The 12,777-nt window shown below is 34.3% G+C and overlaps 2 protein-coding genes across 4 annotated transcripts in view; both read left to right on the top strand.

Moving 5' to 3' along the window:
- The window catches only part of LOC144843232 (sialidase-1-like), a 49,613-nt gene that overhangs the window by 22,066 nt on the left and 14,770 nt on the right, over nucleotides 1–12,777 (top strand). The window lies entirely within an intron of this gene.
- Nucleotides 1–12,777, top strand: part of LOC144843230 (bone morphogenetic protein 1-like) — a 46,946-nt gene that overhangs the window by 26,534 nt on the left and 7,635 nt on the right. For 2 of the 3 annotated variants that reach the window (XR_013612246.1, XM_078700021.1), the window contains exons 2-11: nucleotides 2,569–2,751; nucleotides 5,606–5,720; nucleotides 6,277–6,490; nucleotides 6,990–7,176; nucleotides 7,504–7,659; nucleotides 8,437–8,637; nucleotides 9,421–9,588; nucleotides 10,127–10,330; nucleotides 10,752–10,877; nucleotides 11,117–11,239. Coding sequence is in view for 2 of the 3 variants with exons in the window: in XM_078700021.1 (XP_078556147.1) it covers nucleotides 2,569–2,751; nucleotides 5,606–5,720; nucleotides 6,277–6,490; nucleotides 6,990–7,176; nucleotides 7,504–7,659; nucleotides 8,437–8,637; nucleotides 9,421–9,588; nucleotides 10,127–10,330; nucleotides 10,752–10,877; nucleotides 11,117–11,239 (1,677 nt within the window). In the remaining variant the exon portion in view is untranslated. The remainder of the gene's footprint in view (nucleotides 1–2,568; nucleotides 2,752–5,605; nucleotides 5,721–6,276; nucleotides 6,491–6,989; nucleotides 7,177–7,503; nucleotides 7,660–8,436; nucleotides 8,638–9,420; nucleotides 9,589–10,126; nucleotides 10,331–10,751; nucleotides 10,878–11,116; nucleotides 11,240–12,777) is intronic. The other variant, XM_078700022.1, reaches the window with a different exon arrangement.

The following is a 12,777-nucleotide window of genomic DNA, read 5'->3' as shown; positions in this document are numbered from 1 at the left end:
AAGCCTCGAAATAACAGACTTGGAAATAACAGACTTGGGGCAAGTCTCAGCCAAATAGTGGAATCATTGCGATGTTCGAACCAATTAGTAGCAAAGTATAAAACAACAGAGATGTATGCTTTTCGTGACGAATTATTCATTGTATGGACTTTACGCGGGTAATTTACATTACAAAATATTCACGTAACCAAACTGAGTTGACTGGATTTGTATATTCTATCTTTTAATGATCTCTCGACAATTGTAATTTCTTAAGTCATTGTATATTCTGTGGTATACCTAATTAAGCTACTATTTCCAAGTACTTTTGGTACTGGATTAAGGGCATGCGATTGGTTACGTAAATTGAATTAGTATGTAACCTTGTGCACTTTACAAATGTTTTCTCACTCTCCAAGACATTTAACGATATTGCTTTTAAAGAAAATACTAATATTAATTTAATTTAATAGTAATATCAATAAACAAACAGCATATAAATGTCATTACCTGTATATTTAAATTTGATTACAGGAGTTTTTTTGTTACATCGATTGGATAGGTTTAAACAATTTGTTGTTAATGTTATATAAATGCTTATTTCATTTATATAAATACTTCCATTGAAATGAATATGACACGGAAATCTTTACACACTCGATGCAACCAACAGTGTATTGTAATAAACTGATGGTTTAATATGGCGCACCATAGTTTAATGTTATGCTTTCGCCCCAAGCCTGATCTGTCCTAAATTTATTTTCTTGAGGTCATACTTCGGTTAAACTAGCAACTCGTTTGACAATTGATGGTGTATTAATTAACTTGAATTGCCTGTATGTCATATGTGGAGTAAAGTAGTGATTTATGTCTATACGCCAGCTGAAGCATGTAAGTCGTTAATTATTTTCACGTTGCGTTCCATACAACACTCGAGTCTATTGGCGTTTCATACTATTTTTCATTTTGGTATTAGGACAGTCTGTTGCAACATTATATTATTACTTTTTTTTTGGTATAGACTAATAAAAACACATTTAAGAATAAGAATGTGTATGTAGGCCAAATATGATATGTGACTTTCAATTTCATATGAAGGAGAGTTTACGAATTGTACGAATACGTAATAGGTTCATGAATAAAGTATGAAATTAATTGACAAAATACGATTTAATAATTATGATATAGCCTAACCTATATACCTATATTTATATTTAAAAATGGCCTCCCACCTTCCCGTCAACATTCGAGATATTCTATCTGTATATCTTTCTATCTGCTCTTTGCATGAATGAATGTAACCGATATTACGTCACGTCAAAGCGCGAGCTGGATTTATTTTAATTTGCAATGGAACGCCAAGACACGACCCCGGGATTATATTCCCTACAGTAAGTTCACATCACCCAGATGGCGTATGTTTTTTGTTCATTTTGCTACCTAGGGGATTGCAGCTGAAAATTACAAGAGTTTGTTAGCCAACAGTTGTCAGCAACCCTACACACATCCCAACATTGCAACAATGTCATTCGGAGTATATTTTGTTACATTGTGTTATTTCAGCAAGTTTTATAATGTAGGACGGGTGTCTACAGAAATGTGATAATGTTCACCCGATTCTGCAGCTGTCATTAGGTACATCTTAACTGACTATTGCAATTCATTGAGATACTAGCATAGTGTATTAAATGGGCCTTTTTGCAATAATTTCATTCGGAGTATAATTTTTTTGTTACATTGTGTTATTTCAGCAAGTTTTATAATGTAGGACGGGTGTCTACAGAAATGTGATAATGTTCACCCGATTCTGCAGCTGTCATTAGCTACATCTTAACTGACTACCGCAAGTCATTGAGATACTAACATAGTGTATTGCATATATTTTCATTTTGTAGCAATTTCATTCGGAGTATATTTTGTTACATTGTTTTATTTTAGCCAGTTTTATAATATAATGTTAATGTTGACACTGATGTCATTAGCAGCTGTCAGTAGCTGACCAAGTCAGTGAGATATATGTGTATGAAATAATACATGGCATCTCTGTCACTAGTTTCGTATATGCAGAAAAGGTACTTCGAAATCAACGAATTTAGTTTTTCCTTTACAGTGGGAGAGCGGTTATGAATTATATTAGGATTAAATTCAGCAGATAGAAAATGATGTTCATGATGGATACAGATAATGAATAATTCATGATTTCTACATCGCTTACCTACGGGAAATAGCATACACCTTCTGGGATCTCATTACCGTATTTATTCCAATAAACGCCTCCCTCAAATAAACGCCCCGGGTCTTTATTTATTTCCTCAATACACAATATTGTATTAAAACACATTTCTATTTGTATTAGAATTCATTGATTGACATGATCTACAATTTACCAAGCATTTTGATAAACATTTTACTGTATTTTATCACTTCTCGATATTAATTGTGTTTTTTCATAACCAGGGGATACCGTATTTATTAAATTATAGGCCTGTATATTGCCATATTACACCAACAAAAAATTAAGAATGGGATTTCTTTACTGTGGATTTCAATGTAGGCCTACATTTTAATAACATAGTATTGTTATTTCAGATATGTTCCAAGGAGACATCATACCAAATCCTAGTCCTCAGCAAGAAGGTGAATCTTCAAGACAGAGGAGAGGTTTGGACAATTTTCTCGGAACTAGCCGCCAGCGCAGAGCAGTCACATCATTTAAACACAGATACTGGCCTAACGCTGAAATCCCATACCTCATTAGCCAAACGTTTGATAGTAAGAACAATCATGTTTATTTTCCTGTTTTGGAAGTTTGATTATTTTTAGTTTTTAACCAGAGGTGTTAGTTAACATTTAATTGACCATGAAACGTAACGAGTGTCCATTCAAAAGTATCAGACACGGTTGATTGAAGTCCCAAAGAAGGTCACACCTTTTCTTCATTTTCTTCGGAAATTACATGTTTATAATTCAATAGGTCATCTTAGAAATAATATAATAATATACAATTCGAAGTGGATCTTCCTGCTTTTATCCCTGGCCTAATTTATATAATCAACTATATATAAATAGGCCGCGCCTGAATATCTCCCATCAAAACGTGTAAAATTACTGTCACTAGATAGTCTTATAATACACGATTGCCTGTGTTTTAGTACCGTGGTCTATTTTAGTTTCGTTTAAATTTCATCAGAAGTTATTGTTATAGCGCCTTATATAGGCTATATTTTAAAGTTAAATATAAAACAAAGTACCTAACTTGAAGAACAGTCTCAAATTTAAACAAAAGTAGGGAGGCTATTAATAATCCGTGGTTCCCACTAGAGACGCAACACAATCACGTAAGGGATTTGACCAATCAAAAGCGATAAATTAATCGAACTGTTGCTTGTCATTGGTCAACTCGCTTGCGTTGCGTTTACGTCCTTACCAAGCTTGAGAAATGTGTTTTAAACGTGGACTATACACTTGTTTTTAATTAATTAAGTAGGCCTAAATAGGGCTACGATTGTTATCATGCCGTGCCCAATAATTATAGCCACACGTTTCTCAAGTAATACTAATTGTACTGTTTTACCAGTAATGTGTTTTTCGCGCCGCTCCTTTAGGCCGTTATATTCAATAGAACGGAGGCATTAGGAAACAGTTACTATGCGGTAGGTTATAGTCGACTACGGCTAAAAAAAACCGGGTATTTAGAAACTCGGACTGGGCACGCGCACACCCCAAAACACGTCTGGGAACGAGAGGCTATGAGAACATGTTGCTGATAAGTATTGAGATGCATGTAGACGGTATAGTTATCGTCAGATGAAATATTTCTATTGTATACTATAGATTAGAGGTGAGATCTAATTCTGTCATAACAATTTGTAACAACGTAAATCCCGTGCTTACCGGTACTAATAGGCCTACCTCTTCCCAGGAACGGAATCCCGTGTCCTCGCATACTACCGTACTATACTAGATCTTCTCATGGCCAAAAAAGAAAATGCTATCGACAACATGGGTTCATCTATACCATCATGTCATGTTCAATTTACATTACGTTTGATCTGAAAGGGAAAAACATAATTATGCTATTATTATATTTTTAGATTTTAACCAATTAGAAAATACGCGTGTTTCTTTGCATTTTATTCATGAATTTTGATATGAACTGAAAGAAAATAAACCCTCTGGATTTACTGTTATACAGATTTACGAGTCATTATTTAGACAAAATTTATTACGTATCAATGTTCGTAATGTTTATCCCACAAAGGGTCATTGAATTACTAAATAGTTCATAAACTTCATTTAGAAACATAGTCTTACATCAAAATATAACGGTTTTAGTTTGACCGAGACAAGCGGCGTCATAAACTTTTTTTAAATTAAAAAATGATTTAAGGAGTGGAATTTTGAACGTACCTTTGGTGGTTTGTTCCCATAGAAGAAAGAGTATAGGATGTAAACATGAACCATTATAATTGAGTCTACAATTTCAAGACAACACAAGCTGAAATTAACTGAATAAACAAAAACTAGTGTAAAAAATGTAATTTTACTGTATTATCGTTTTAACAAAAAGGATATCAAAAAAATAAACTCAATTAAACTGTTTAATAACAATATGAACGGAGAAAAAATAGAACGGAGAAAAAACAGAACCTCGATCCCCGCAAGAAGTCTTGTTAAGTATTATACATTATTATGATGATATGGGCCAGCTTTGTTTTTCACAAGCAGTTCTTGTTTATAGCGAAAACAATTTTAAGTCTATTATTATGTGACATTAATTATTTTGAGAAATGTGACGTCACCAAGTTAACATTTTTAGTTTACGACCAGGAAAAATCATACAATATTAAAATATTTTATTTTTAGTTTCGTTATATGAAATTCTCTATTTAAAACGTAATATAAATTATTCCACACAATGCCTTGTGATCATAATGCAGTAATTTATAGTGATAAATTGCGGTATGATTTCTTTTTGCGGTGTCGTTAGGTACTCCAGAGAACCATTAAACCAAAATGGTGTCTAGACCTTTTTGACAGCGAGCTACAGTTACATTATGTCATGTGCCCTTATTTTTCTCTCACGTTATTTAAATACACAATTAATAACAAGTATAAACAATATTTCCCGGCTGTATATCCCTGAAAATGTTCAAATGGTCGATGTTAAACGGGCTCCATCTCTCACCTCATTATTATTCATGAGGATGAATATGAATATTTAGTGGAGAATATGAATATTCAGTGGTGTTGTGATGTACACAATATAAGATAACATAGGCTCCAGTGGAACACTTTATGATTCGCCTCTATTATGTTGATATACATATCCCAGTTAGCAAATGGGCTCCTGGAGTGATGCCTGATGGTAACCAACTTATAACGTTCCACCAACATACACGTTACTCTCTACACGTTATTGATCATGTAAGTGTAGAGAACCAATTACTATAAGGACACATGGTTATACTAGAGAACCGACAAATGGTAACAACATTAATACAATCAAACTAATGTAGAAAAAAACATGTTGTGTCTGAACGGTAACTTAAATAATATCCTAAAATGCATATCTTCATTAAACACCATCTAACTTACCGATCACATTTTTCATTATTATTTCTAGACAAAACAGAAACTTTGATTCGGCAAGCTATATCAACATACGAGACCCACACATGTTTACGTTTTATACCAAGAACAAATCAAACGGACTACGCATTTTTCTCTAATGGTGAAGGGTGAGTATATTTAAAGCTCTGTCTACACTATCAAACTTTATGTGACAAAAAAAAACGTGATGTGGCCATATATGGAAATGATGATGTCATATCACTACCATATTTAAGCATATCACTACCATATTTAGGCACACTTTTTGTCAAACTAGTTTCATAGGGTAAACAGTTTAGCTAGTCCATCGTGGGCACAATTAGGTCAGTGACAGTCTACATAGCACACACTAAATCTGACGCTTGAACATCCTGATTTACCGTTATATTCTTAAATCTTCTCAAAACCTAATCTACCATGATTACGTTTCAATTATGAAATATTTAAAACTTTTTGAAAAATTGAAATAAAGTAAGTACTATTAGTTCCTTTGTAAAATTTTAAGAGAAGTATGAAACGCCTACAAATCGACAAATTTTAAGAGAAGTATGAAACGCCTACAAATAATTTGTAGGCGTTTCATACTTCCCTTAAAATGTGTCGTAGTCTTACTTACAAAGGAACTGATTGATTTATATGAACTTTCAACCTGGTCGTAACTAAATATTATATTTCTCATTATAGATGTTGTTCCAGCGTTGGCAGGACTGGTGGAAAACAGATCGTTTCTATAGGAACAGGGTGCGACACAATCGGTACAATTCTTCACGAAATCGGCCATCTTGTTGGATTCTGGCACGAACAAAGTCGACCAGACAGAGATGAACACGTGACAATAAACACTGATAATATGTTATTACACGATACGACGCAGTTTCATAAGCAGTCGGTTTTCCAGGTATGTGAATACGTGACGTCACGGAGAGTCACACAATTTCGATGCGCGCGCGCATTCAAACAGTGATGTAATGGCACAACTTTTGTACACGCGCGTCAATTTCATGTTAGTTTGGTGTTTTGTTTCTGATCTAGTTAACCATGCTCTGAACAGTCTTCGTGTGAAATCATAATGACATTTATAGACAAATAAAATCCAAGCAAAATATGAGAAACTATTTGACTACAATTTGATTACAATTCGCCTACAGTATACCACGAAAAAAAAACCCCATTATTCTTACTTATTACAAAGCATTTGCAAAGTTAGCAAGTTTGTTTATTTGTTTAAACAAATCGATATACAGTATTGGTAAAAAGCTGATTCAAAATCTCGAGTTATCTGTATTTGAACATATAAATAACTCGAGATTTTGAATCAGCCAAAATATTAAATAGCACGCCCTCTGTCGCTCTTAGAAAGTAGTTTCACTAATACCAGATTTTTGTCTTTGCTTTAGATAAATTCATTTGATCAGGGTTATGACTATGGATCTATAATGCATTACGGAGCATATTACTTTACTATCAATGGACAAAAGACAATTAGCCCTAATGACGAACATGCGGTCATAGGTCAACGTGAACGACTCAGCAAAGGGGATATACTTCAGTTAAACATCATGTACCGATGTACGAAGGTCGGAGGTGAGGCAAGTGAAATACATTTGCCTTTTGCATGATAAAAAAAGTTGTGCTTAATCGGAGTTCATTTTCAATTTGATTATGAGGAAAGGGCAAATGGATTATCCGTACTAGACAAATACAAATTGTCCAGAAAATCACGTTTTATCAGTAATAATATTTAGTATTGTATTTTTGTCTAATAATTGTATTCTCCATGTTACAGTATATCTAACAAGATCTATTAACATTGCATGGAACCAAGTAAGCTAAATATTTTTGTTGATTTTCAACTTTCTGTATAGAAATCTTATTTAATTGAGTTATTCTGGATTCAATTGCTTCTTGTAGAATGTGGTGGCACAATTTTTGCGATGGATGGAGAAATATATTCACCGAATTACCCAAGAAGCCTATTCCGTACTGACGCGAATTGCGAATGGGCTGTAGCTGGAGTAAAGCAAAACCTAGCATTAATGCTCGAGTTTACTGATATTTACATTCCAGGTAAGTACATAATATAAAATAGTTCGTAAATCTGTGGTCTGTTTCAAATATCGACGTTTCGTTAGCACTGCTACAACCGTTTTCCGGTGACTATGCATTCTCATGCTTTATTTTCCTTTTAAAAACACATGGAGTACCGCAAGATCATAACACATAATGTCGGATAGAACGCAGTTTACCACATAGCACGTATCTAAATCAGGGGTAGTTGTGGTACCAACTAACAGCTTAGTGATTTACACAAACGGATAATAAATAAAACAGAAGATGAAACATTTAGGCCTAATAAAGAGGACTAAGAAGTCTTTTGTTTGTGCATGCCCTAATTTTCCCGATTTATACAAAATAAACCAATTCGTTAGTCTGTCGGGTTGTGGCAGCTTGACTTATTGTAAAGCATAAATATTTCACAATTGGCACTCCACAACGAATAATTTAAATATCGGAGAAATGTTTTTGCGAACAAAAAAAATAATGCGCTGTAAGAAATTGTGCTATTTTGGTCACATTAAGCGGCAAGATGGAATGGAGAGGGTGTTGGAGGCTTATATTCCAGGGAAGAGAAGAAGAGGAAGACCAAGATGCAAATGGGAAAAGACTATAACAGATGTGTTTGGCTCTATGGAGCTAGCAAGTAGGATGACAGAAGACAGGAGATGGTTTCAGAATACTGTTAGAGAAGCCACGCTCTGATCAGAGTTTGCTTAACGACGACGACGAATAAAATATTGATAGTAATTAATAATAATAATAATGTTATAAATAATCATCGTGTAGGTATGAATGCAGACGGGTCGTGTTCCAATGACAGCTACATAGAGGTTCGAGATGGTTTTGGTAAACTTGCTCCTTTAATTGGCCGATATTGTGGCGACGTGCTTCCAGCTTCCATCAAAACTCACTCTGGAAAACTGTGGATTAAACTTCACGTAGTAAACCAGACTTCATTTAGATTTCACGCCAATTTCAATAGTGTTTGTGAGTGTTTTTTTTTATTTATTAAAAATTTTAATGTAAAAAAAAATGTCTACATTTTAGTACTAAAGCTCTGTCTACACTATCAAACTAGTTTCACAAAAAGTGTGATGTGCCCAAATATGGTAGTGATATCGTATCCATTATATGAACACATCACATTGTCAAATAAAGTTTGATAGTGTAGACAGGGCTTTAGAGCCACAATGAAAAATAAAATTTAAGTTTGAAACCCGGAGTTGCCCTTTAATACGATTAGTAAACCTAATACAATTCTCTCTTACGGGGCGCCGCTTAGAACACTGCTTACTAAGTATTTTCAGTAGTAACAGTATTGGCTATTGCCAGCCTTACATGTACTGTACAGTACTGGTTTTAGATAATTTTCTTAAAAGAAAATTCGTCTTAAACCATGAATGTATTACTTGGCAAAATAGAATTTTGCCAAGTATAGTACTTGATTTGTATGCTTGTTTGTTAGCACGAGAGCGCCTACAATTTTTAAGTTATCATTTTCGGTGTAAATAGGTATATATTTACAGAATATTCCTATTGAAATTCAAGAAAGTCGGTTCATTAATAACTTCACAAATAACAAAAAAGAAAAATGTGTATTCTTTTAACTTGGGCCGAAATATCAACATGCGCCCTCTGTGGCAATATTTTGCCAAGTACTTCACTCAGTTTCTGAGTGCTTTCATTTAGTTTGTTGTTTAACGGAAATTTATCAAAGTGAAAAATACACATAGGTGTACTCATCATTATATTTAAAATGTTATTTTACAGCATTTCAGTATAAATACACGGACTTCAGAGGTGATCTAAAAACGCCGCATTACCCGCTTACTTTTCCTAGGAATTCTAAAATCGTCTGGCAAATTTCCATTCTAGAAGGATTTTTTGTTAATCTGAGGATAATTGAACTGTTGGTTCCTGGTAGGTTTGATTTAATAGGTATGGGACTTACGGTATTCAGTGTGCCGTAGACTAGCATTAGATTAGAGATATCATTTTCACCTAACATCATCTAAATAATCTTATTCGGTCATTATTTGAAGTTCATAAAATGAAAAAAAAACATCTTAACTTTTAAGTCAATGATTTTGCTTAAGCCAGTTTTCAAAATAACCCAAGCATAATAATTGTTGTAGTTTATAGTGGTTTGTTTCTCATCTTACATTTATTAAGATAAAACGCAAAAAAGCAAAAGTTTGATAAATGCCAGTTTTGTAGTGCGCAATAATATAATGGCTTCTTGAAACAATACAGTTGTTTGATGTCGTTTATTTCTTTGTCAAAATTAATAAAATAAAAATAACAACATATTAACTTCATTCTTGTTGTGGAAATAACACTCTTGAAAGAAATCTTAGTGCAGTAATCTGGAAATATCAGATCTGCGAAATAAAGTTAATAGTTTTGATTCTGGAAAAGTTGACTGTATTATATTATTATAGGCCTAATTCTATTTATTTTTCCTCCCTGATTGAAGAAAGTGAAACAGGTTGTAGGAGCGACTATCTACTAATCTTTGATGGAGAAACCAACACATCTCCTCTTATAACCAAGCTTTGTCGATCACAAAACAACGTTGGGCTGGTTTCCTCCAGAAATAACTTACGACTCGAGATGCACTCAGATAACCACGTAGACAAAGGCGTCCCTTCTATCTTCTACGCTCATTACGAAGCTCGAGGTAAGATAGTCAAGTAGTTCACCTTGTTGAATGTTCTGGTAAAAAATGACTTTGTAAGGTAGATCATTAAATCTATTTTGCGAAGGCAATCATTCTTTTTTTAAGCTCTGTGTCCACACTAAAGTATTAAACTTTGTGTGACAACAAAATGTGATATGGACACGATGACGTCATATCACTACAATATTTGGGCACATCACATTTTTTGTTGTTAAACTAGTTTGATAGTGTAGACAGAGCTTTAAACTATCAAACTAGTTTGACAAAAAAGTGTGATGTGCCCAAAATATGTGGTGATGTGCCCAAAATATGGTAGTGATATGACGTCACCATTTCCATATATGGGCACATCACATGTTTTTGTCACGAAGTTTGATAGTAGCTTAACGTTTAATCGTTCATTGTGCATTCTTTTTTTCAGATATGAATGAATGTAGAATTAACAACGGCGGTTGTCATCATGCGTGTATGAACTTGTACGGTAGCTACGCATGCGGCTGTCGATGGGGATATCGCTTTACAGACAATAGTAGCGTTAACTGTACAGGTACTATTTCATTTTAAAAATACACATTATAATGGCAAAGAAAACGATATACAAAAATCCAATCAATCCAAACAAAATTTATAGAAGTCAAAGTGCTGTCTTCAAACTTAAGAAAATGACTTTAGTTGCTGTTGTAGTTGTTGCTACTGTAATGTAGTCTTGCGTCAGGGAGTTGAGTTATAGAATAAAATTAGTAATAGACATCTGACCAATTAGTTGTTTTATTTCCATTTTCTCAGATGTGGACGAGTGTAGCCACGATGATCATGGATGTCCGTATCTGTGCGTCAATACTGAAGGGTCGTACTACTGCGATTGTCCAGAAGGATTTTACAAGGCACCTGATGGAATACAATGTATTGGTATGTAGCTTGAAATCCTAAACTCCTATCTATTGACAGCGTAACTTAAAACTCCATTAATGGACAACGTCACTGTTATAATGGTAAATTTGCGCGGACCCTTAGCTAGCAAAAACCAAGCAACACGTAGCCCATGCTTTGAAAAACACAAAGACATCTTTGAATAATTTATAAAATTGTAAAACAAATTGTCGAATATACAAAAAGAGGTCCGGTCACAGTGCGTCCTTATTTTCAATCTACGTCGTGTTGCATCGATGCAATCAATGCATTGATGAAATTAGAAAATTTAGTTTATAAACTTTGCGCTTTAGACTGTTGCTTTGCTTAAACTTCCGTACACAACTTCTGAGTACTTCTGCCAACGTGTGGATTCAGGCTAGCGTGGACGGTAGCAATTGCAATTCTCAAAGCCATATCTTGGTCATTATCTTCATTTAAAGACTGCAGTAACGTATTCACGGTAGAATCATTCGCTAAGCTTGTATCAAAAGTATCGCTCGCTCCAGATTGTTCAAACTTTCTCTTCAACACAATAAGTTGCTGAAACACGTCTGGTGTCATGCCAAGTTGTCGACATAAGTTTCCTATAGAGGTCAGTTTGTTACCAGAGATCTGATCGTGAATAGAGTTTATGACAATAGCAGGTACTTTGTTTAAATTACCATCATTTGTAATGTCCTCGATGTAAACTTGTTTCATTAAAATATCAAGAAAAGCATTAATGTAACTTAATTGTATTCCACGTGTAGTAATATCTACCTCTTTCGATCTATTCCTGGTAATCACTCTACGCTTAGTGTTTACATGTGAGCTAAAATCGGGTGTTGATGGCAATTTTCCGTAAAATAGTTTTGATGTATTGTTTTCTTTTTCACCGTTAAACTCTGTAGTACATTTCTCTGCTTCCATTGTCATGACATCATTAGTGGAATGTTTACCTTCAAACTGCTGTAAGTAGTTTTTGTTCCTTTCAATTAAACCGAGTTCGTTTTCTGAAGATGCATCATTGCTAGGCCTCCTTTGCTTCGCTGCTGAGGAGTTAACCAACAGTTCATCTCTTGATAAATTGTCAGTAGTACTGGTAGACCTAGGCCTAGGATCTCTGCTCCTTTGTCCTCGTATCTGCTGCAATTGGATAGGCCTATCACTTTTTACAGTAGGAAGTTTAGAGATATTCTTTATCTTTGTTTCCGGAACAATGGTTTCGATATGCTTTTCTATTAACAGACAATCGATATGCAGTTTTGAAAATGATATTTTAAGATCTGATAAACGATTCTCTACTGAAGAAAATCTCTGAAATGCCTTCTGAAGACGTTGATCGCATGACACACATTCATCCCGTAATCCTATCACCCTCTGGTCTACCATATCCAATCGTTGGTTAAAACGTCCATACCTCTCTTTAATCGTTTCCTCATCCGAAATCCGTAATTCATTTTCAGAATCCATTTTTGTCAGACTTTTATTTCCTATCGTCATTGACATTGAATCAGCCATCATTTTGTAACGCTTTAAATTGCTTTGTGCGACTT

Source organism: Antedon bifida, chromosome 5 (genome assembly GCF_963402885.1).
Source record: "Antedon bifida chromosome 5, ecAntBifi1.1, whole genome shotgun sequence".
Lineage (NCBI taxonomy): Eukaryota > Metazoa > Echinodermata > Crinoidea > Comatulida > Antedonidae > Antedon > Antedon bifida.
This window is presented reverse-complemented; position numbering and strand designations above follow the sequence as displayed.